Source organism: Malaclemys terrapin, chromosome 24 (assembly GCF_027887155.1).
Source record: "Malaclemys terrapin pileata isolate rMalTer1 chromosome 24, rMalTer1.hap1, whole genome shotgun sequence".
NCBI classification, from domain to species: Eukaryota; Metazoa; Chordata; order Testudines; family Emydidae; genus Malaclemys; species Malaclemys terrapin.
This window is the reverse complement of record NC_071528.1, coordinates 11,791,889-11,817,519: the sequence shown is the minus strand read 5'-3', so window position 1 is coordinate 11,817,519 and position 25,631 is coordinate 11,791,889. Positions and strand designations below refer to the sequence as shown.

At 46.0% G+C, this 25,631-nt stretch overlaps 1 protein-coding gene across 2 annotated transcripts; it reads right to left on the bottom strand.

Moving 5' to 3' along the window:
• Positions 1 to 3,735: 3,735 nt before the first annotated feature.
• Positions 3,736 to 24,624, bottom strand: LOC128828800 (hippocampus abundant transcript 1 protein-like). 2 transcript variants are annotated; one of them, XM_054013753.1, is made up of 13 exons: positions 24,378 to 24,454; positions 23,688 to 23,844; positions 16,648 to 16,743; positions 15,095 to 15,157; positions 13,404 to 13,531; positions 12,729 to 12,843; positions 11,894 to 12,112; positions 11,062 to 11,175; positions 10,365 to 10,436; positions 9,691 to 9,803; positions 9,238 to 9,335; positions 8,422 to 8,585; positions 3,736 to 8,326 (listed from the first exon to the last, which is right to left on the bottom strand). In XM_054013753.1, the coding sequence occupies exons 3-13, from the start codon at positions 16,654 to 16,656 to the stop codon at positions 8,117 to 8,119; spliced, it is 1,305 nt and encodes a 434-aa protein (XP_053869728.1). In that variant the 5' UTR covers positions 16,657 to 16,743; positions 23,688 to 23,844; positions 24,378 to 24,454; the 3' UTR covers positions 3,736 to 8,116. The 2 variants fall into 2 exon arrangements, with proteins under 2 accessions (XP_053869728.1, XP_053869727.1); XM_054013752.1 differs by lacking the exon at positions 23,688 to 23,844 and having other exon boundaries at positions 24,378 to 24,624.
• Positions 24,625 to 25,631: the final 1,007 nt, after the last annotated feature.

Here is a 25,631-nt window from a genome sequence, read left to right as displayed (position 1 = left end):
GCTCAGGGCTACGCAATGCTGTTGGACCGTTGCCTCTATGCCACTTGCCCAGATGCCAAAGTCTTAAATTTACCCTCCCCTCTGCTGCACATGTGTCTCATTTTTGTCATTTCTCTTCCAATGCAGGAGCCCTGGGTCACCCTTTGGCACGATGCTCCTTCCCAAAGCTCCCTCCTGCAGAGATATTATGCAATTATGGCCCTGTGTGTCAGCTGTTGAGCTAAATGCAGAGCATCCCACAGAAGCAAGCAGAGTTGCTTGTGCTCTTCAGGGCCGCCGAGAGCGGGTTCGGGCCCCCCAGCAAGGGCGGACCGGCTAAACAGGGCCGACGAAGCCGGGCTCCGGGGCCCCTTCCAGACCGCCGGGCCCCGGTAATTTCTACCGGCTTCCCCCCATCTCGTCAGCCCTGGTGCTCTTGCAAACTAATTGATGCTCTCCCCTGGATTAGAGATCTCCATGCCACAAAGGGTAGAGTGTGGGTATCAGGGGAGCAGAAGAGGGCACAGAGGAGAAAGAGGGAACTTACAAGGCGGGTGACTGGGTCAGGAAGGAGGGTCAGGCGCTACCGAAACAACCTCCAAGGAGAAAGAGACTCTTTGGGTTAGAACCAAGGGAGTGGCCATTTAAAAAAAAAAAAAAAAAAATTCTATTCAAAGCTTGTTTTCTGGAAACTGAGAACACTCTTCTTCCCAGCGGTCCAGAGCAGAAGGGCTCTCGCTGGAAAGAAAACTCAAGGCAATCCAGACAGGAAGACGCAGGGCTGGCTCCAGCGTTTTTGCCGCCCCAAGTGGCGAAAAAAAAAAAGCCATGATTGCAATCGGCGGCAAGTCCTTCCCTCCGAGAGGGACTAAGGGACCCGCCGCTGAATTGCCGCCGAAGAGCCGGACGTGCCGCCCCTTTCCATTGGCCGCCCCAAGCAACTGCTTGCTGTGCTGGTGCCGGCCCTGGGAAGACAGGCAAATCCACACAGCGAAAAGATGGTTAGATTGCAGTCCGGGATGCTCAGAAGCCACTGGGGTCTGGAACGCTAGCAGGACTGTGACTGCCTCTTTGTGACAGTTTGCATGGAAAAGGGTGTCATGATTCCCACGCAGCCCCTTAATAACGAGGAGGAGCCAGACTGGGTACATACGAGTTGTGGGGAGCAGCAGCTCAAGATCCTTTGCCTGGAAACCGAAATGGGGCTGAGGTTGCTCATATGCCAGTGGATGCAGTTTTGTTTTGTTGGGGTTCTCACATCCCTTTCTTTGCATTCAGGTCATACGGTGTTTATTGCCCCCAACGTGCCCACCACCATTTGGCTTGTTGTTTCCCCCAGCAACCTAAAACCTAGAAAGTCGACAGTGGAAGTGGCCACGTGGTATCTGGATTCAGTGGAAGCCACCTACTGGCCCAGCTTATCCCAACCGATCAACCCGGGCTGAGCATCCAAACCTGTGTTGCCAATTGCTCGGGGAACTATTTGCACAGCTGGAGGTGGGGAGGTGAACGGCTGTTTTCAGTTTAAATCTTCCAGACAGCCTGGGATTTCACACACTTACTGGTAGCAGCAGAACAACTTCAATGCTGGTCTTGTGTTCTCAGCGCAGACAGAGTTGGACCCTCCTGCTTTCCTGCCAGGATAGGATGGGTCTGTTCCTGCCCTAAGAGCCTCGTAGTGCTCACTCAGCTGTATCTCACATTCTGCCAGAAAAGGGTTTTCAGAGGAGCTGGTATGTTACCGACTCTGCTTTCGCTAAAGCAGCACAGAGCTGCCATTGTAATGGTGGTCATTTAAGGGTTTGATTTCTCCTTTAATTCTACGTCACTGAGGAATAGCACGGATAGGAAAAGACTTGCTCTGAGACATAAGATAGGGTCTACGTCAATCCCCTCTGGAAGGAATGACAAGGGCTGAAGTTGCAGTAAGGGAATTTGGAACATTAACAACCCTGATGCAGAACAATGAGGCTGCTGGATGTGAAACCACTCGCAGCTTTTATTAGTAAGGTTTGATTTGTGGGTGGAAAGGTGTTTCCTCCTGAGGAAACTAAGGTCACCCTCCCCCACAATTGTAAGTGGTTACATTCCCATTCCCTCCCTTAAGCTCTGGAGCAGACGAACCAACCTGCCCCTCCAGCATCCATCACTGTAGCTCTTATGTCAGCCAAATAAGAGGCTAGACAACGTAAGGTCCTATGTCTCTCAGCACATGGCCCCTGCCAAGCTACCAGCCCTTCGGTCTCCTCTTCACTACGGAATTACTTGGAGATAGGACTCTCCCTTGTGGGGTTATATTAACAGATCTTATTGACTGGGATTTTGCAGTGAGCACCAAGTCATGTTAACACAACTCCTTACGGAAGGGCTCCAACTCAAAGCAGTTTTCTAGCACAGACAAGCCATTCCTGTCCAGGAATGAGCCAGGATCTACTCACAAAAGGGGGCCATCTGGCAGCATATCAGCCCACCACTGAGCCACCCCTATGAAAACCAATTTTGGGTCAAGGGAAGGCAACACGCCATATTCAATAAAAAGGGTAAAAGGATGGAAGCCTTTTGGGTTAAGGTCAGAATTTTCATTAGGTGCCAAACTCCATGAAGTTGAAGGGATTTAGGTACCCAAATACCTCATGGTCTTTTGAAAATCCCAGTCCAACCCTTCTGGCTTGCCATTTGTGTGAAGGAGGGGTTTCCCCAGTCCAATCAGATTCACGTGGAGTGTCTGGTTCTCACTCTGTGGATACTGCAAAGTAATTCCAGACAATTGGTACAATCAACTGTGTATCCTATAAAACGTGACCTGCCTCTCCAATCCAGTAGAGGGCTCTAGTCATAACTTACAGATTCCACGTAAGAGCATCTGTTACATCTGTTTCTATTTCTCATGATTGTATTGTTTGCTTTAGCACCAGCATCAACTATTCTGGAAAAAAGAATTTGTTGAACGGAGAGGATCTAAATTACGCTTGGCTGGAAACGAACAGAATATGGGAGTTTGAGCACCTGGTCACAGCATGTGTGTTGACCACCTGGTCACAAAAACAAGCTCGTGGGAGGTGGATCTAGTGTGTGCAAAAGCATGATAGATGCTTGTATATAGATCATATCTGACTGCCAATGAGTCCTGGTAAGCATGTGAGAATCCTTATTGAACGCAGACAAATCCAAGACAATCCACATGTCATGCTAGTCAGGGTAGGGCATTTGACCATCACAGCACTGCATGCACTGGGTCACGGTACACACAGCATCTGGGCTACTGTTGCTGTATCACACCTAGAGTGGTTTCTTGTAGTGTGAATCCCAGTGATTAACAGTACTTCTGCACTAAGGTGGCACCTTTCATCCAAGGATAGCAGAAGCACTTTCCAACTTTTATTTAAGCCTCATGACAGTCCTGGCGAGGTAGGAAATGGGTAGAAGGGCAGAGAACACATTCACTCAAGAGGACAGCAGCTCAGGGCTGATTTACATGCAAAAGATATGAATACAGTTCTAGTTATTGTGATTCAAGTCTGACTGGACACTTATTTCAGCCACATAAGTATCTACACAAACTTGCTGTGAAATAACAATCGTTTTTTGGAAGCGCATAGAGTTCAATGGGTGAAAGTTTGTGTGTAAGTCAGCCTTCAGTAAGAGCTGGGAGAAAAGACACCTGGAGACCAGACGGCAGGAGTTCTAAGCTGTAGAGCACACCTCACTCAAGGATCGAGAGTAGTTTAGGACCCCTGCAAAGAATCACTTCAAGCATCACAGGCACAGATTTTTAAAGGCCATCTTGTTTCACATGGTTTAGGAGAAGAGTGAGATCGCAAAGAGGATTTTACTGCAACAGGAAAGTAGCAGTTTAATAAATAACCCATCAGTGGGAGAGATTAGCCAGTTCTAAACAATTGAAATAAACAAAATACAGTTCATCATAAGCTAAGAACACAAATCAACGTCACAAAGAGCAAACTCCATTAATTTAAAAAGAGGGGAAGTGCTGCCATTCTCCATAAAAACTTGCAGCCTTTCCACATGCCTGCACCGGTCAATGAGCACTTGCAGCCACCCAGGTGCAGAGAAAGACCAAACCAAACAGGAATTTTTCACTGAATTGTTTCTAATTTGCAAAACTAAAGCAGAGTGAGAAAGTACTGGTTTTAATGCATTTTTAATCCAACAAGATCAGGTTTTAACCTTGAACTCCTGCATCAGTGCTGGAGCAGCAGAGGAAAGGCCATCTTTACCTCAACCAGCAGGGGGCACTGAAGAGAAAGGCTTTCAGCCACAATTGAGTTTCATCGCAGTTACTCATCTGTGTTTTATGACAACAAACTTGGGAAATAATATTGATGTTGGACGGCTAGGGTCTGGCATCATGCTGCAGGGGTTTTTTAAAAAGGTACTTTAAAAAATATGCAGCTTTTCATATAAAGTAACAAAAACCAACAACACTCGTTGAATGTTCTGTACAGATTTTTCCAGTTTCTACGGGGCGTGCGACAGAATTATCGGCCCTTCAGAATAACGAGATTCTTCATTCAGGTCCTTTAATTCTAGCTCCTTTACAGCCTGGCCAAATACTTCTGAGTCAAAAGGCAGAATGGTGGATCATACAGGGGGAACGAGTCTGTGGGTGGGGTTAGAAGACCCTCCCCAGTTTCCTGAGAAGGTAGGTGTAATTTCAAGGATTTGCAAACAAATTTCTCTGTCTGCTTCACTATTGATAATTAGTGGAATCTCCCATGGAATGCAAACATCCCTGCCATTAAGGTGCATTCAAGCTTCCAGCGTGAATAATTCAGCAGTACTGCCACTTAGTACAATTTTCTAGTGTAGACAAGACCCGATTTAACTATACTAAAGTAGTTTTTCCTGTACAAAAAGGGAAATAATTATACTGGTACAGCACTTTTATACTAGTATAGCTGCATCCACACTAGGGCTTTCACTGGTATAACTGCATACATAAAAAAAGTCACACCCTTCATGACAATAATTACACTGGTAAGGCTTTCAAGTGTGGATCAAGCCTTAGAAACTAGTTTCTTCAAGAATTTGCTTGTAAACAGACAGCCTTAGCCAAGAAATATAGTTTAGTTATTTTACTTCGAGTAACATGTCATTTGGGCCCAAGGTTTAGCGTTATGTGGTGTTACAGGATCTATTACAAAAATTGTTTGTCAAAACAGTTTCTGGAGGAATTTAAGTGCTTTGCTGCAGTGCTGGAAACTCAAAACATCACCACAATGTGTTACTAAGGCCCAAGTGAAACTAACCAGACTAGTTTCCCTATCCATGCAGAGTGAAGGACCAATAAAAAGCCACAGGCAGCATCAACGGTGAAAAGGAAATTAGATTCAGAACATGTCAGTTTTAATAAGCTAAGGTATTAAATAAAGGGAAGGATTTTTTTTAAAAAATATATAGAATTTATAATATATTATATATTAAGTTTACAGTCTATTTTGTGGTGTTTCATCAGTTATATTTTACCTTGCAGTTCTGATTGCCTCAGTGTGACCAGGGTAATTGTATTTATTACTTTCATTTAATTTCAGGGAGGAGAGGGAGAAAAGCACATCAGCCAATTTTAATACAAAACGTAAGAGTATGAATTGGCAGTTTTACTTTGTACTCACAAAATGGCTTTTTAAAAACAAACAAAACCCTATAGCTGTAGTATTCCACAGAGCAAGGATTTTTGGACAGGGGAAAAGGAATTTAAACCTGGTGATTTCCTTTCGGATCTGGTTTTGCTGTGCATGGACAGTACCAGATGTTCCTGATAATGAACAAGGACAAGCCTTGAGAAAACTGGAGCTATTGTGTTCAGTGAAGCTTTCTGCTAGCTTATTCCTAACCCTGCAATCGGATCCACGCAGGCAAACTTGCACTCACATACTGCTCCCCGGCCTTTGCAGAGGCATAAGACGATGGATCCAACTACAGGATTGGGGCCCTTTGGTGATAAAGATGGTTTCTAAATTGTGAATTATATTTGTTTTAATTAATATTGTTTCTTATAACTGGCTGACTCAGGGAACTGGGTGAATGGATACTAAGTCATTAGCTCAAACCCTGTCTAGGGGAACAGTGAGCTGTTACTACCCAACAGCTATTCAATAGCCTACATGAAATTCATTTTGTATCTCTCAGTCCACTTCCTACTGGACGGCTGTCCACATCCCAAAACTGCTGACACCATTGACATTAACTGGTCCCACATTGGTAGCCTCACAAGAGGCCATAAACTGAATGAGCCCTGAAGCAGTCCCTCAGGAGTGAGGGATGGGGAAGCTTGCAGTGCCGGTCCCTGTATCGTACCTGTTGTGAGGTTAGAGGACTTCAGTCGCCAGGGCTCTCCACCTGGCATCTCTCACCAGCTCTAAAATCATTGAGAAGTCAATGGCATTTCTGAGCCTTGCTGCAAGTGGGTATTTGTGACAGCAACATTCTAGGAGCTGATCTCCGCAGCTGTGTTTAGTCAGGTTAGCTGCGATTTCCTGTTCCCAATGAATTGAGAGGCTAAGATTCCTGCTGGCACAGATCTGTGGTAGGTAACTGACCCAAACCACAAGACAGAAGACTTTCCCAATAACGAGAGAGCTACTGCATCGCATCTGTTCTAGTCCAAGCCTTGACTATTTCCAGTGGATGAATCCACAGCTCCTTAACTAGTTCTATTGCTTGTGTGTCAATTGGCTTACAGTTTCTCCTAATATTTGACTTATGTTTTCCCTGTAACTGCTCAAGCCCATTACTTCGGATTCGGATTTCGCAGACTGATAAGAATAATTGATTTCTCTCCTCTCTGAATGCCCCTTTATGTATTTGTAAATAGCTAAGCATCCCTGACACACCAAACATGCACATTTCTCTTAACTTTTCCCACATCAGGTTTTGAGGCTTTGCTTGACTCTGCTGCTCTGAGCTCAACCCAACAGCTGAGGTCACTAAGACATCATTTTTCAGCAAGATGGCTGTGCCCTGCAGGAGGTTCAGAAATGCCATGTTGGATTCAAATCTATATATTCAGTTATAATGCAAATTTTGGGCTGCAGCCTTTCAGGCTGATGGACTGAGCAGAATGGCTGCAGCGCCATCTGAGTTGTAACTCCCAGACAGCCATCATCAGGTGCTTCTTATATCAGATAGCAGCAGTTTGGGGGAAGAAATATGCTTTATAAAAGTGCGTAACATGGATTAAGCCATTTCTTTGAACTCTCTCAGAGAAGCATGTTTTCTAATGTTCCAGTTCCATGAAAGATTTTGAGCCTCTCAATCCCTCTTCTAGAAGAGGGAAGCGCAGACAAAACACTACATTTAAGTAAGAGTAGTTGTTCCAAAACAAGAAATTCATAACTCACGACTGGCTTTTCATCACCCAGTCACTCACTCCCATGTGAGCTAAGGACAGCGACAGCTGAACCTTTACTTCCTACCTTTCGTCACCTCTTCCAGAACATTATTGAAATATAGTTGTTTTTGGTCTGAATTTATCACATGGGCTGGAATAGGCAGATTCATCAGATCCTCAAGAAGTAAGGATCTACTCAGCTGGAGACTGACTGGTCTCTTCTACACATACATTGCTCTGTATTTAGTGTATCAGCCCATCTTGTACTCTCAGCAGGAGCTGAGTATACAGGCTTGGACTGTGACTTCTATGCTCCTGCAGTCCTCAGCCTGAAGTAGGTTAGCCCATCAAGCAGAGATGGGCCAGAGGCTAGTACTGTTTACATTGGGGGAAAAGGACAAGTAACTGATGCCTTGGTTTTCTCTTGCTGTCAGATCATTTAGTTTAGATTAAAGAGCAGGGATAGAATTCTGGCTCCTCACGTTCATTGGCAAGGTGAATATATGGCAGGCGACACTGTGAAGTTCACCATTCACATAAGGAAAACCTGCTTTTGTAAGAACTATCCCTTCACATGGTGCAGTCGAACTTCTTCCTTCAGCACCAGATGGTACGATCTCATTTTTTGCACCAGCTGGATGTATTTGGCTCTGAAGGACAGTTTTTCCCTCCCTCATTAGTTGTTAGTGGTACAGTCCATTACCTCCCCCCACTCTCACCCCAACTCCAGTTGGTACAGTCCATCCTTGGCTTGGAGTTGATAAGCAAGAGATTCAAGTTCTCCCCTCATACACTACTGTCCTCCAGCAGGGGCTCCTTGCCATCTGATCCTCCAGCCTGTGGGCTGTGGGTGTGGGTCTGGGCTCCATTGCTGTGTTTCTTATGGCTGCCCGATCTCAACGCAAGATTGTGTTCTGGAATGAACAAGGCCACTAGGAGCGACAGCAGGACCGAGCATGCTCCAAAGAGGAAAGGGGGCCCCGGGATAATGCTACTCTGTAAAGCAAAGGACAGGAACGATTAATGCTGTAAGTCGCAGTGAAGTGGGAAGACAGACAGACAAAAGCAAGTGATGAAACTGGATAGGATACCTCATCAGTAGGGTTGACCATGACCTTCGTGGCCTTACCCAGGGTTTCCACTTCAGCCATTTCATTCAATTCCACATGGAACAGGTAGAAGACAAAGCCATAGAGAGCTGGCCCCAGCCCATTACAGAGCCCCCGAATTCCAGTGATCATCCCCTGAACCACACCTGAGAGAAAAAGTGAAGACAGGGAAGACATAAGCTTCCAGCTTTCTCAAGGGCATCTCTTTATAGGCAAGACAAAAGAACAGGATTAAGTCCACAACTCACAGATGAACATCGGAGGTTGAATTCGAGGCAATCTGACCTCAGGATTCAGGGCACAAACTCAAGGTAGGTGGATGGTCAAGTAGGAACTTCCTCCCTACCTCAAACGAGTAGCTGTTCAATGTTGCACATCAGCATTATGGAGTGTTTTACGAGACCCTTCCTCAGTGTCAAGTATTGTTAAAGGCAGATACCAGTCTAGATAGGCTGACAGTGTGAACTAGTTCCTAGAAACTAGTATACCTAATAAACTGTATTCTTAATCCTATATTCTTTTGAGCGTATAGGTGCCCATTAAGAGCACTCCCGCTGTACACACCAGAGAATTAACATGGAGGGTGGTTGGCATACAGCTGTGAAGCCATAGAGATGCTGCACAGGGTGTGTCCAGATGTTCACTGGATTTTGAAGGGTTAGAGAGATACCCCTATCCTCCCTACAGTATTGGTAGCGCTCTCTCCCCACCAATGTAAAAGAAGTAGAAAACTTGTCAGGATAACTGCGGGATGAATTTCAATCCAACCATTAGAGAAACTCAACCAGTGTGACGTACCCTGCTGGTCGGGGTCTGCGTTCCTGGACACCATGGCACTGATGGCTGGGAAAGTGATACTGGACATGGCAGCCACAGCACCCGCTGCCCACATCATCCTACAAGAGAAAGAGAAAGAGAAATCGGCCCATTAAACGAGCGATTTTCAACCTTTTTTCATTTGCGGATCGCTACAATTTTTTCGAATGGAGGTGGAAAACCTTTTGGAAATCTTAGACTAGTCTGCAGACCCCCAGGGGTCTGTGGATCACAGGTTGAAAACCACTGCAATTAGCAGAAAGGAGGAGAGCTTTCCATACAAAAGGAGTACTGCAAACTAAGGCTGGACGAGCAGACATATCTCCCTCTGGTGGCCAAATGGAGAACATTGCACAACTGCACTGGACACAAACAGCTGCCTAAAGAGGGGAGGGATGAGAAATGTGCCAATTGTTTACTGAATAATGCTCTTACCAAGGTTGCGATCCAAAGCCGTACCAGGCAAGCTGTAGAATCTGGAAGCCTAAGCCCAAGAGGATTGTATTTTTGTTTCCTATTGAACGCATGAGAATCCCCAACACAACTGTCTGGAAAGAGACAATGAGATGATGTTATCAAACTACAGTGGGGAGAAAGGAGGCAGCTACACTGGACAAGAAAGTGATGAAGAAAGAGGAGGCAACTCTCCTCACTGCCAGATTTGTCAGGCCCCTAGGCTGTCCTGCAGCTAGTAACATACCTTGATAAGTATCAGGGGGTAGCCGTGTTAGTCTATCTACAAAAACAAGGAGTCTGGTGGCACCTTAAAGACTAACAGATTTATTTGGGCATAAGCTTTCGTGGGTAAAAACCTCACTTCTTCAGATGCATGGAGTGAAAGTTACAGATGCAGGCATTATATACTGACATATGGTGAGCAGGGAGTTACTTCGCAAGTGGAGAACCAGTGTTGACAGGGCCAATTCAATCAGGGTGGATGCAGTCCACTCCCAATAATAGATGAGGAGCTGTCAATTCCAGGAGAGGAAAAGCATAAGGCTTCACAAAAGGATTCTGGCAGTTGCCAATCCAATCCTCAGTGTCATACATGTTTGTGAGTTCTCATAACCAAGGGGTTTGAGTGTAGTAACCAGAGAATGGGTTCTCACCTGAGCCAATATGGAGAGGATTCCAACCACACCAATAAAGGCTGCCACAGTCTCTGAGGAAAATCCAATGACCTGCAAAGACATCAGAAGAGGACACTATTTCAGGCAAAGGGCTTTGTGTTGTACCTGAGAAAAGCCACGCCATGAGAGCCATCTCTAGTGCTTACTGATACTACATATCAGTAGCTTGAGCATTACACAACTTCACCCTCCACCTCCCCATGGGAAAGTGAACATCAAAGCCTCCCCAGTGACAAGATGGAAGAAGTTTCCATGGGCTAAAGAAGTAACTAAGTGAATGGATGTCCTAAGTGCCTGAAGAAGGTGACAAGGTGGGGTAAGCACAGAGTCCAGGGCAGGTGCCTAGTGATTAGTCTGGGGACTGCATTCGCAAAGCACATAAGGGCTGCGCAGTTAACCAGCATTCATGGGGATCCTACATTTTCTAACAGAGAGGAAGCAGGTTACTGGTACTGTTTCACCCTCATTGAGGAACAGCTTCTGGTCAGCAGCGGCAAACCAGGGCTGCTGGTGTGCAGCCAAGCTGCAAATTCCCCCAGCCCATGATCACTGCGCAGAAGCTGCTGCCCCATACTGCATAGTCAGGAAGGAAATAAAACAAATGCATGAGACTACAACACGCACTACAAACCTTTGATTGCCAAACCTATATCTTAGTCTAACTCCAATGACTGACCTGTCGTAGGTACAAAAAGAAGCTGGAGTACTGGCCGGCTTCAGGAAGGTAGGAGAGAAAGACAGTAATGCAGATGAGAAGCACAGTAGAATCCTGGCCCACTTTGCGGAGAGACTGGAGAAACAAACAGGACCATTAGACTCCCTCTGATATGAACCCAACACATAGGTTACTTAGTACACACTGGGCACCCTGGAAGGGCTTGTTCTGCAACAGAATTTCTGCACACCAGTGGGACACATCTGTATGACAGATCAGTCAGCCTGGCACCAAATTGTTTCTGCCTTGAAGAGCTTCCCAGCTGTGGGAAACTTCACCCCGCTAATGCAGAGCATCGCGGAGAATCCAGCTTGATTTCTGTAACTCTGGCTCTCCTTGGAACATTAATATGGGCAGGGACTCCTAAGTGAGACGAAGGGGAGGAACAAATGAGCAAGATAACCCTTTCAAGGGACCCAACCAGCACTCCCCCCGGCTAACAGAAGCAGCAACATGCTAGGTCTTTCGCATGGCTACAGAGTGCAACTGCAAAGCAATAGGAGTTGCACTCGCACCATCAGTTATTGCCACCAAAAGAAGATGAACTTTCTTCAGGGACACTGGAAGCTGGTTTTAGACACTACGTAGCCACATACACTCAGAACCCATTACCCAGCACTGAATAAAGATACAGCCAGACATCATCATCATGTCTAAATTCACATCCTTTGCCTCTTGCAAAATGATTCCCTTTTTATCTTCACCCTCCTGTCCGAAGAGCCAACCCGGAACTTGGGGAAATAGATCTAGAAGTTAAATTGCAGTGAAAAATTGCCAGTAGCAAACTACTTACAGCAAATGGATCTGCCTGTTCCCAAGAGATGGGAGCTCCCCAGGACACAGGGCGCATCTCCTCCGGCAGAGATTCTGGCACAGCCAGCAGAATGAAGCCAATATCCAGTAGAGCAACCCCTGAAGCCAGCACCACCACCAGCGTATCACCATAGGCTTGGGACAGGTATGCGCCAATCGCCGGACTTGTTACCAGGCTGGCTGCAAAAGTGGCTGACACCTGCAGCACAATACAAATGTTAGTAGTTGTATCTTTTGGCCAGAGCCTACCCTTTTTCCCAGAGTCATCCAAGGCCATCAGCTCCACCACCTATAGAGTAGCCAAACCATCTGGGCAGGTTCTCCAGAATTGTGGAATACAGAAATATGGTATTTCCCCCCCGGTAGAGTTGAGGCTAGGTCATGACAATGGGTGATCAGTATTGGTTGAGATGCCTCTGGTTAAGGCGTTTTCAGTAATCCTATTATAACACTATGCAAGAATAGTTCAGCAGAAGCCACAGGTGCACAGCCACTGTTCTATTTGTGTTGGCATGGAAGCCCAGCGTGGTGTGGTGCCAGAGGCTGGAGAAAGGGCTGGAAGTGACAATACAGCTGGATTCCAGGTTTCACAGCACCAAGCTCTGGGGTTGGTTTCTAAACATGTTGCTTCATTTGGAGTCAGGCATGGAACCAGCAATGGACACAGTGGATTGTGAGGAATGCAGAAGTCCTGTGGGCAATACCCATGGGGAGGATACTCTTAAGATGGTCCTGCACCCCTCCTCTCCAACTCTCTGAATTCTGGAGCGCTGGAGTATCCCTTTGGGGAATCAACTAATGATGTGAGTCCTTACCAAGCCATAAGCTGTACTGCGTTCATGTTCTTGGGTGATATCAGCAACGTAGGCAAAAATCACAGAGAAGGTGACAGCAAAGACGCCAGACATGGAAATGACAGCAAAATACCACCTGCAAGAGATGTTCCCGGGGGCAGAGTTAGAGGAAACCACATGAAAAAAACCACAAGAGCCTAATGCCGCTGAACTACAGTCTGTTCTCCACACCCCTGCTTCAACTCATTTCATTTCACTTCATCCGGAAGTGCTCAGAAATGCCATTGGGCTTCTATTCGGGTTAGCACTTACTTCATGGCTTAAAACCCCAGTCCAGACCCATCTCTGGTAGTATCCCACCCAGGAAGGGAACATTAATGCGACTCAGGACTGATGCAGTTTTTAGTAGTGGAAGCAAACACTAGGAGAAGGCATTTCTTTCTGACTGGAGTTGGAATCCAATGGTGTGTGAAGGAAGCTCTGGATCAAGGAAATGGTGCCTCTTCGGGCTCCTTTTCTTCATCCTACAAGCACTTCCAATCTCCTCCAGTCACTGCACCTCCAGATACTCCTAACTCCACCATCTCAGGTGACTACACCTCCAAATTCCTCTTTGACGCTCTCACTCATCTTCTGGACTGATCCCTCCCATATCACTGCACCTTCCCATCATCTCCATTCCAAGCATAGACTCACCATGGGCTGATCTTCATGAGAGGTATTGGAGCGCATGTGAAGAACACAGTGAGGAGAAGGAAGGATTTCCTGCCCCAGACATCAGAGAGAGCACCGATCAGTGGGGCACTTAGAAAGGACAGCAGACCCTAGGAGAAGAGAAGGGTTCACACCAGGTACAAATCCCACAGCCACTTTCTCTGGCTGGCAATAGGAGAGTAAGAGCTGTAATGTCACCAATACAAACAAGAGGAGCTGGCAATCCACTGTACTGGATTTCTAGGAGGTGGCGAGGTTACCAAAACAGGACACTTCATTAGATAGCTGAAATCTCGATACTGGAAAAACTGCTAAATGCTCAGAAATTATTTTCCTTCTCAGTGCTCGGAGTCTGCAGCTGTGGTCTTTCCATGTCTATTTGTGCAGCAGGGAGTTGCCACTGCCTGAAGAGGTTGGCAAAGCTCCAAAATGTCAATATTTGTTGCAATTCAGGGAAAGCTCTGGCTCTAGATTGAGACCGGTTGGATGTGAAGAGAGGCCAAGTCCATTCAGCCTCTGTAAAAGTTCCCCATATCTACAAATCTTTCACACCCGTGACAAAATGGGGGAATGAGCACCTTAACATACACATGAGATTGTTTGAGCAGCCTCACACCTGAGAAAAATCATCCTTCAATGATCGTCATGCTCCTTTAATTGAGGTGCTCCTGCTAATACCGATGCCCAGCCCAATAACCAATTCTGCCACGTTACCAAGCAAATTAGAAAATATTTTGTTTTAGTTCTTGCCAGCTTCTGTAATTCCTCCACAGGTGTTGGACTATTCTAAAACCATTTCACCATTACAAAGTCACGTAGCAATCACCAATCTACTGTGGGATGGCGGAGTTTCTAAATCACGGGTACATTGTTTTTAATTCCATTACTCGAGAGCTATAACAATACCACCTTTTTTGGTTTTCTTATTATCTAGAATCTGGTCACTAGGCTGTTCTCATGCTGCTGGGGAGTGTTCTCAGCTGTAAGCACAGCATGAGGCACAGGCACTGGTCTCCTCCAGGCCCTGGGGGTGCTCCACCCCAAGCCCCATCCCCTTCTCCCAAACCTCTACCCACCTCTTTCCACCCTCGCTCTACCCCCACCTCGCCTCTTCCTGCCCACTTTCCAGCGTGCCCTGTCCCCGCTCCTCCCTCCTCAGCGCCTCCTGCATGCCGCAGAACAGCTGATCGCAGCAGGCGGGAGGTACTGGGGAGGGGAGGAGTTGATCAGCAGGGCTGCCGGCGGATGGGAGGGCGCTTGGGGGAGGGGAGGGGCAGAGGTGGTGAGCTAGCTACTGGAGGGTACTAAGCATCCACTAATTTTTTCCACGGGTGCTCCAGGATTGGAGCACCCACAGAGTCGGCGCCTATGCCATGGAGTTCAGGCTTCCTGGGCTATCCAGCAGACTGTCAGTGCTATTCTGGAAGAAAATACCTAAATGGGTTAGCACACAGAATCAACCGGGCATGAAAACAGAACTACCCTTCTGCTGTGCTTGCCAATAAGGTGGCCACTTATCCACTATAGATTGGACTAATCACACCAAACAGCACTCTGATTATAACGACTTTCCATTGTTCTCAGGTTGGAACAAAGCCCAGGTGGTAAGGTGGTCTGGCCCATCGAGTTTCTACAGCATTGGTTCTTTAAAATGGAAGGAAATAATTCTTTACCTTGACCCCATGGATCAGGCCATTCATCAAGAATGTGTGCTGAGGAAAAGTCCGGTGTAACACCTGTGGAGACCAAGTCAACAATTTTACAGATCCTCCACCAAGTTCTGCTGTTAAAGGCCAGGAGGATCACATCAAACGAGACTAAATAAGCCTGCAGTCCATATTTGCCCACAGCACTGACACTTCTATTCCCATGCCACAATCACAGTACACACATGCTCTGCTAACAAAATATATGGAGCCCTTTTGTTTCCTCATCAGTGACATAGGCAGCCACTTCTCACAGTTATGTCACAGGGAGACGTGTGACTGTGTTGGATTTGGGTAGGGGTGAGCTCGTGTCCAACTTTCTCTAACACTAGGAGGCCATTTCAGACAGAAACATTTCTCCATCTCTGCCCCATCTGCCTAATCCCTATTTCTGCTTCATTTAACTCAATAAGTGTTTCCTGATCACCCTCCTCTTGTTTTTGTACCCCTTATCTACTTGACTTACATTTTATACTAGTAAATGTACTTCTAAGGGCCTTTGTGAACAAAACCTTCTTTGTATGGAAATTACCTAGATCCCAGAAATCAGCTCACAGATCTTCATGGTACATTAAACCCTAATGTGACTTGTCATACCAGCTGCCGAAAATAAGTTCTGAAAGCTGAAAATCCCTCTTGAAGCTGCCAACTTGGAAGTTTCCAGTCACTTAACTCAAATTCAAGATAGATATCTGAGTTGGGAATTCTAGTTCTTTTGATAAAACTAACCTTTTGTTCTCGGTTTTATCGTGGCATTTCCTTTGTCGCCTATATTGGTCATCACAGGGTCATCTAGCGCAGATATGAAGAACAACTCTATGTAAGCTCGAAAGCTTGTCTCTTTCACTAACAGAAGTTGGTTCAATAAAACATTTTATTACCTCACCCACCTTATCTCTTTAATATCCTGGGACCAACATGGCTACAACAACACTGCAAACAATTTTGCATGACAGTCTGCCACCCCCAGCTGAGATCTTGGCAAGGTTGGGTGTGGTCAGTAATTGGACAGGACTTGACAGTGCAGAGGATGCTGCTGGTAATTCAGAAAGAGACAACCCTACCTCTAAATCAGTACTAAACCAATGTCCCAGCCCCTGTGTGAAAGGTGCAGTCATTGGAGGAGTTATAAAGCATCACGGCCTTGCTCAATTAAAGATGGCACTTTTCACCAGTACCCGAGCTTTAAATGAGAAATTCTGGCCAAATTCAAGTTTGGGTTCTTAAGTTCTCCCTCACTAAATCCCCTATTCCATTTCAAATAATGTATTCTTCATTCTCCGTCCTAAATTACTAAGCAGCGTTATGTGCTTTTAAGAAATTGCCATGTTCCACTCCAGAGATGGCTGCAGCAATTCCTTTGTGTAAAGTACTTTTTGGAATGAGTTCTACAGATATAAGATACAGTATCCTAGGTTTTGCCTCTCGTGCTTCAAACCCAAATTGTACCCAGATCTTCACTGAAATCCTCAACCTCAGCATTTCCACCATGCTACCCTCAGCAAGAGTCAGTTACTCACCGTTAACATAGGGGTGGTGAGTAACCCCCAGGCAAAAAACTCCAGGAAAATCACCACCACCGCATGGTACACACTGGGCTCTCCAATCCCCTGTCGCTGAAAGAAAAAACATGTTAATGCCCTGAAATTTGAAAAGTGGTTTGGGGCACAAATTCATAGCCATATAGAGGGAGAGTTTCAAAGGCAGAAAGGACAGGTAGATGCTCAACTCCCACTGACTTCCAATGGGAATGGGGCAGCTAATTGTCCTCCTTTGCGCCTTTGAAAGTCTTCCCCTTAGCTCCTGGGGGACAACCGAAGGGAGGCAATTGAATTTCCCTGCAAATGCTGATAGAGGAGTTAGCTACAGAAACACACATTTCCCCAGGTGCTAAATCTCAGCTACTAGCCCAGGTTTTCCTTTGCTGTGTAGGTGTACCTGCAAGGTCACAGGCTTACGGAGAACAGGAGTCACAAGGGAGTGTAGAAAGCAAACAGGGTTGAACTCAGCTGCGTCAGGGAATCGCACAGATCAAACACTCAGAAGCATAGCATGACTTTCACAAGAGGGGATTTTAGTGCAACTGACCTACATGACTTTAACACACTAGAAAGCACAGATAGCACCAAGACCAGTGCCGATGCACTTTATAATGTATCTGTTGTTCAACCAAGCTGTTTAAAATTTTCAAAGCCAACTAAGGAATTAAGACAACTCCCATGAATTTGAATGGAAACTGAATGTCAGAATTTCCTGTCAGCTGTGGAAAACCTCAGCCCTTGTGTGTGTTTTTTTTTCTAAAGTAGATGAATGGGCTTCCCATTTAGTTTATTTGTGGCACAGTGTGAAAGGTATGCTGAAATTTATAGCCTGCTGTTACCTCAAATATTAGCAGAATTATTCTAGGGGAGCTACAGATTAGAGTAACGGTTAACAGAGCAAGAGAAGACAAGTAGATTCTGAGACCCTAGTTGTATTAACAGTTTCTATTAAAGATGCTTCCTTTAAACAGGTTGTAAATCTGATTCAAAGACAAACACCTTCAAAACAGGGAACACCCAAGTGAAATATGGTCATTAAATGAAGTTTTTTTAGTCTACACCAACAACTGGACAAACCCTTTCTCTCTTGCTACAAAATGTGAAGGTGACATTATGCCAGAAATGCTGGAGAAAAGTGCAAGTTGCATGGATATTTAATTCCTCCATCCCATTACACTGTCTTGGTAGGAAGAGAGATAACTTCTTTCTGTGAGGGGAAGTATCACATCCTTCCATTACACCCTTTCAACCAAAACTCTGCAATTAGAACTTTTTGTCACTTGGACAAAACAAAAATACATGTATTCTCCCAACTCATGCTAGAAAAGCTATATGCTGCCTCAACAGAGCAGCAGAGGTTATGAACTCTGGGCAACAGGTAGGCCCCTTCAGAGAGTACAGAACAATTTAAGCAGCCTGGATCACAGCAGAACTGGCAACAAGAACTTTCGTAGGGCCCAGTTTATAATACAGCATGAACATAAGAACGGGCTTACTGGGTCAGACCAAAGGTCCATCCAGCCTAGTATCCTGCCTACTGACAGTGGCCAATGCCAGGTGCCCCAGAGGGAGTGAACCTAACAGGTAATGATCAAGCGATCTCGCTCCCGCTGTCCATCACCACCCCTTGACAAACTAGGGACACCATTCCTTACCCATCCTGGCTAATAGCCTTTAATGGATTTAACCTCCATGAATTTATCCAGTTCTCTTTTAAACCAAGTTATAGGCCTAGCCTTCACAACCTCCTCAGGCAAAGAGTTCCACAAGTTGACTGTGCGCTGTGTGAAGAAGAACTTCCCTTTATTTGTTTTAAACCTGCTGCCCATTAATTTCATTTGGTGGCCACTAGTGCTTATATTATGGGAACAAGTAAATAACTTTTCCTTATTCACTTTCTCCACATCACTCATGGTTTTATATACCTCTATTATAGCCTCCCTTAGTCTCCTATTTTCCAAGCTGTAAAGTCCTCACCTCTAATCTTTCCTCATATGGGAACCATTCCAAACCCCTAATCATTTTAGTTGCCCTTCTCTGAACCTTTTCTAATGCCAGTATATCTTTTTTGAGATGAGGAGACATCTGTACGCAGTATTCAAGATGTGGGGGTACCATGTATTTATATGAGGGCAATAATATATTCTCCGTCTTATTCTCTATCCCCTTTTTAATGATTCCTAACATCCTGTTTGCTTTTTTGACTGCCGCTCCACACTGCGTGGACGTTTTCAGAGAACTATCCACGATGACTCCAAGATCTTTTTCCTGATTAGTTGTAGCTAAATTAGCCCCTTCGTATTGTATGTATAGTTGGGGTTATTTTTCCCCAATGTGCATTACTTTACATTTAACCACATTACATTTAATTTGCCATTTTGTTGCCCAATCACTTAGTTTTGAGAGATCTTTTTGACGTTCTTCACAGTCTGTTTTGGTTTTAACTATCTTGAGCAGTTTAGTATCATCTGCAAACTTTGCCACCTCACTTTTTACCTCTTTCTCCAGATCATTTATGAATAAATTGAATAGGATTGGTCCTAGGACTGACCCTTGGGGAACACCATTAGTTACCCCTCTCCATTCTGAAAATTCACCATTTATTCCTACCCTTTGTTCCCTGTCTTTTAACTAGTTCTCAATCCATGAAAGGATCTTCCTTCTTATCCCATGAGAGCTTAATTTACATAAGAGCCTTTGGTGAGGGACCTTGTCAAAGGCTTTCTGGAAATCTAAATACACTATTTCCACTGGATCCCCCTTGTGCACATGTTTGTTGACGCCTTCAGAGAACTCTAATAGATTAGTAAGACAATTTCCCTTTACAGAAACCACGTTGACTTTTGCCTAACAATTTATGTTCTTCTAGGTGTCTGACAATTTTATTCTTTACTATTGTTTCAACTAATTTACCCAGTACGGACATTAGACTTACCGATCTGTAATTGCCGTAATCACCTCTACAGCCCTTTTTAAATATTGGCATTACACGAGCTATCTTCCAGTTATTGGGTACAGAAGCTGATTTAAAGGACAGGTTACAAACCATAGTTAGTAGTTCCGCAATTTCACATTTGAGTTCTTTCAGAACTCTTGGGTGAATGCCATCTGGTCCCGGTGACTTGTTACTGTTAAGTTTATCAATTAATTCCAAAACCTCCTCTAGTGACACCTCAATCTGTGACAGTTCCTCAGATTTGTCACCTACAAAAGCCGGCTCAGGTTTGGGAATCTCCCTAACATCCTCAGCCGTGAAGACTGAAGCAAAGAATTCATTTAGTTTCTCTGCAATTACTTTATCATGTTTAAGTGCTCCTTTTATATCTCGATCATCCAGGGGCCCCACTGGTTGTTTAGCAGGCTTCATGCTTCTGATGTACTTAAACATTTTGTTATTACCTTTAGAGTTTTTGGCTAGCTGGTCTTCAAACTCCTTTTTGGCTTTTCTTATTACATTTTTACACTTAATTTGGCAGTGTTTATGCTCCTTTCTAATTACCTCACTAGGATCTGATTTCCACTTTTTAAAAGGTGCCTTTATCTCTCTCGCTGCTTCTTTTACATGGTTGTTAAGCAACGGTGGCTCTTTTTTAGTTCTTTTACTGTGTTTCTTAATTTGGGGTATACATTTAAATTGGGCCTCTATTATGGTGACACTTTGAAAAGTGTCCATGCAGCTTGCAGTGATTTCACTCTAGTCACTGTCCCTTTTAATTTCTGTTTAACTAACCCCCTCATTTTTGCATAGTCCCCCTTTCTGAAATTAAATGCCACAGTGTTGGGCTGTTGAGATGTTCTTCCCACCACAGGAATGTAAAAGTTATTATATTATGGTCACTATTTCCAAGCGGTCTTGTTATAGTTGCCTCTTGGACCAGATCCTGCGCTCCACTCAGGACTAAATAGAGAACTGCCTCTCCCCTTGTGGGTTCCCGTACCAGCTGCTCCAAGAAGCAGTCATTTAAAGTATAGAGAAATTTTGTCTCTGCATTTCGTCCTGAGGTGACATGTTCCCAGTCAATATGGGGATAACTGAAATCCCTCATGATTATGGAGTTCTTAATTTTGATAGCCTCTCTAATCTCCCTTGGCATTTCATCATCACTATCACTGTCCCGGTCAGGTGGTCAATAACCGATCCCTAATGGTATATTCTTATTAGAGCATGAAATTACTATCCATGGAGATTCCATGGAACATGTGGATTCACTTAAGATTTTTACTTCATTTGATTCTACATTTTCTTTCACATATAGTGCCACTCCCCACCGCCCCCGACCTGTTCTGTCCTTCCGATATATTTTGTACCCCAGAATGATTGTGTCTCATTGATTGTCCTCACTCCACCAGGTTTCTATGATGCCTATTACACCAATATCCTCCTTTAACACAAGGCACTCTAGTTCACCCATCTTATTATTTAGACTTCTAGCATTTGTGTACAAGCATTTTAAAAACTTGTCACTGTTTATTTGTCTGGACTGTGCAATTACCATGTTGGAGAAATGAGCATTAACCACAATTAGCTATTGGTTGTTGCAAATCCCTTTTTCCGGTCTAGCATTAATAGAGATTTTATTTTAGAACCATACTAATGGAACGAATTGTGGCCAAATCTGTTGCTAGTGGGCACTGAACTCAGGACATTCAGCACCAAAAGCATAAACCCCAACATCTGGGCTAAAGCCATAAGTTCTCTAGCTGTAAGTAGCAGGCTATTATAGTTAGTGGAGCCAGTCAATAGGAGACATGATCATATGTAGTAAATCAGTGTATTACATTAGGCCAGACAATGGCATAAATAACCTTTTAAACCAATTTAATGTGGTTCATTAACATGGGTTGCCATTATGCTATGTGTGGATGGAACAATGTCAGGAAGAATAATATTTGGAAAATATCAGAGGGGTAGTCGTGTTAGTCTGAATCTGTAAAAAGCAACAGAGGGTCCTGTGGCACCTTTAAGACTAACAGAAGTATTGGGAGCATAAGCTTTCGTGGGTAAGAACCTCACTTCTTCAGATGCAAGTAATGGAAATCTCCAGAGGCGGGTATAAATCAGTATGGAGATAACGAGGTTAGTTCAATCAGGGAGGGTGAGGTGCTCTGCTAACAGTTGAGGTGTGAACACCAAGGGAGGAGAAACTGCTTCTGTAGTTGGATAGCCATTCACAGTCTTGGTTTAATCCTGATCTGATGTGTCAAATTTGCAAATGAACTGGAGCTCAGCAGTTTCTCTTTGCAGTCTGGTCCTGAAGTTTTTTTGCTGTAAGATGGCTACCTTTACATCTGCTATTGTGTGGCCAGGGAGGTTGAAGTGTTCTCCTACAGGTTTTTGTATATTTGGAAAATGATTTCACCCACCATGCCTGCTAACAGTTAGTCAGAGTATTTGAACTGTGTCTGGAATCTGAACAATTCCACAACAACTTGTTAGCATTTGGAGTACAGTTACACAAACAGAAAACCTTCATTCCTGTTTTACAGCTTTTTGCATCTTCCACCTATTTATATGGTTCATCTTTCAATGCCTAAACCAGCTTCCCAAACTCTCAATAAAGGACTAAAGGTTACACTGTAGAGGGACATTGGTCACTAAGCACCAGGTGAAATTTACTTCCAGGACTGACCTCACACGCATGTTTTACTGTTCTGAATGACTCACTCTGGTTGTGCTTGTAGCCACCCCTGGAAATAGCACAATAATTAACATTTTACTGGCTTTTAACCTTGCTTAGTGCCGCCCTCCCCCCCTCATCTTGTTCCTCCTGTTGTTTACTGCAAGTGTTCAATTCCCACTGTTTGTAGTTTGCCTAGAGAACACTCCACTAATCAAACAGATGTTCAGACATTTTATATTTGTTAATGGGAGGGATTTAGCAAAACCAATCTATTAGTAACCCTATGAGCCCCATGGCTCCAAGTTTGTTTCAGTGTTAAGTGTCACAAGTCAAACTGGTTTAGAGTAATCTCTTACTTTATAAGAAAGAATACAGGTAAAGTTCAGGTTTGAGTTGTTTCCAACCTAAATAAGTATTTTCCGTTTTGACTAGTCCAAACCAGTTTAGCAAGTCTGATGAAATAGGAAGATGGTCCATCTGCTTCAAAATATATTGAGAGATCGCTGTACCCAAGTAGACTGTCCCCCAGTGCAGTGCTATAACTGCCATATGGAAAGTTTTATGGGTGCTATATTAGCCTCAGAAACAGGCATTTACTTTACAGATATGACTGCTTGGGTCCCATGAGAACTAGCATGGTGGGAGGAGGCCACAACTGAATATCTTGGCTTCCATGAAGGCCAACACGATGGGAAAAAGCTCACCACTCAGTATCTTATACTCTGGTGTATCTAGTACACGAATAGTCTAAAATACAAAGCACGGTGCTAAAATTTAACTACAGCAGAGAGTAATAATCTGCATTATAGGCATATACTGGTAGCATCTGGTGATGTTGCAGTGCTGGTCTCGCCCTACTTCAAAACCATGTCTCAATGGAAGGCCCAAAATCCAAACCTAAGTGTCAGCCAACACAATGAAGCATGCAAGCCCCAAATACACACACAATCGGTCATTACACTAATTGAATCTATTTCCCCGCCTTAAAGTATCCTCACACCTTCCTGTCAACTGTCCGAAATGGGCCATCTTGATTACCACTTGAAAAGTTTTTCCTCCCCTGCTGATAATAGCGTCTCTTAATTAATTGGTTTCAGAGTAGCAGCCCTGTTAGTCTGTATCCGCAAAAAGAACAGGAGTACTTGTGGCACCTTAGAGACTAACAAATTTATGCATCCGAAGAAGTGGGCTGTAGTCCACGAAAGCTTATGCTCTAATAAATTTGTTAGTCTCTAAGGTGCCACAAGTCCTCCTGTTCTTTTTTCTTAATTAATTAGCCTCTTACACTTGGTATGGGTACTTCCACCTTTTCATGTTCTCTGTATGTATAAATATCTCCTTACTATATGTTCCATGCTATGCATCCGATGAAGTGGGCTGTAGCCCACGTTAGCTTACGCTCAAATCAATGTGTTAGTCTCTAAGGTGCCACACGGACTCCTGTTCTTTTTGCGGAGACAGACGAGCACGGCTGCTACTCGGAGACACAATCCACTGGACAGGTTGGCTCAGCTGGTTTCGTTCCACTGGAACCACTACACGGGTGAGATCCAAGCTTCAAGATCGACATAGAATGGCTCCGGATTAGATCGCTGCTGCGTTTTCCCCACTTTGAAGATGGCCCCAGCGTGGGGCCAACAGGACAAGGGCTCTACCTGCCATCTGGGATTCCCACCCCAGGCTGGTGCTGCCCACCCCAGGCCGGTGCTGCCTACGGTTCACCCACCTCCCAGGGATCCCTCAGGGAGGGCCAGGGCGGGGGAGATACTGCACCAGCCAGCGAAGCCAATGCCCAGCAGGTGTGTGATGGGCCGGGAAACCGGCTGGAGCCAAGCCCCCACTGCCAGACCCCTCCAACTTCCTGCCCTTCCCCCCCCCCCGGCGCCCCCGCCCTTCCCCCACCCCCCTGGGCCCCCGCCCTTCCCCCACCCCCCCCGGCGCCCCCGCCCTTCCCCCACCCCCCTGGGCCCCCACCCCCCTCGGCCCCCGCCCTTCCCCCACCCCCCTGGGCCCCCACCCCCGCCGGCGCCCCCGCCCTTCCCCCACCCCCCTGGGCCCCCGCCCCCCGGCGCCCCCCGGCGGACTCACGCTGGCTCCGTCCCGGATGATGATTTTCTTGGCCAGCAGGACGCTGCGGTTGAGCCGCTTCTTTTTCTTCTTCTCGCCGGTCATGGTGAGGCCGGGGCCCTGCTGCTGCTGCCCGGGTTCCGCTGCGGCCCCATCCTCCCCCCGGGGGCCGGGCCCGACTGAGCCCGGGGGGGAGGGGGGGAAGGACTCAGGGCCACCGGGACCGCCTCACGCCGGAGGCGCCGACACCATCCCGCCGGCGGCGGCCCGCTCCTCAGGGCAACCCCACCCTCCCCGCGGCGCCGCCCGCCTGCCAGCCAGCGCGCGCCTCCTCAGCCGCTTCCGCCCGCTGCGCGCGCAGCCAGAACAGGCTCTTCCCGCCCCTTCCTCACCCCATCGCGGCCGAGACCACGCCCCCCGCTGCCTTCCGGATCCGTCTAGTCCACCCTGTGCCACGCCCACCAGGCCACAGGCCCCGCCCTCTCTAGACTCAAAGCCTCTCCCAGGTTCACGCGCCACCCCCCCCCAATACAACATGCTATTGGCTGTCGTGGCCGTCAATCATTTCTGACGTCCCTATCGCGGAGCTCCGCGCGATCTTTCGCTCTGCCCTGTTCGGGGGAAAAGACTCAGCGGCGGGCGCCCCAGTACAGCCTCGTTTTCTCTCTCTCCTTCCATGGGATTGGCTCATCCACACCGGTGCATCAAGGAGTCTGGCCCTCCGATTGGACTACATTGTAGATAGGCGGGGAAAAGGTGGAACTATTGGATAACGGTCACAAACGGTCGCTCAGATTGAACAGCTTTATCGGGCTGTTCCACTAATCTAGGGGTGGTGGAGATGGGAAGGATTGTACCACTGACCTATACCACTGTCAATGATGGGAAGACTGTACCACCAACGGGGGGTGTACAAGCTGTACCACTGATCAATTGTGCCACTGACCTAAATGAGGGAATTGTGCTGTGCCAGTGACCTGGTTGGTGGGGGGACATGATGGTGCCACTGAACTGATGCGGGAGGGAGAGGTAAATGGGCTGCACAAGTGGATTGGACTGAGTGAGAGGTGCATGCTGGGAGCCCTAATCCCCATGTGCCATACATGGAGAGTCTGATGGAGCAGTGCATGCTGGGAACTGTACATGGAGCTCATGATGGAGCAGTGCATGCTGGGAGCCTAATCCCCATGTGCCATACATGGAGAGTCTGATGGAGCAGTGCATGCTGGGAGCCGTACATGGAGCTCATGATGGAGCAGTGCATGCTGGGAGCCC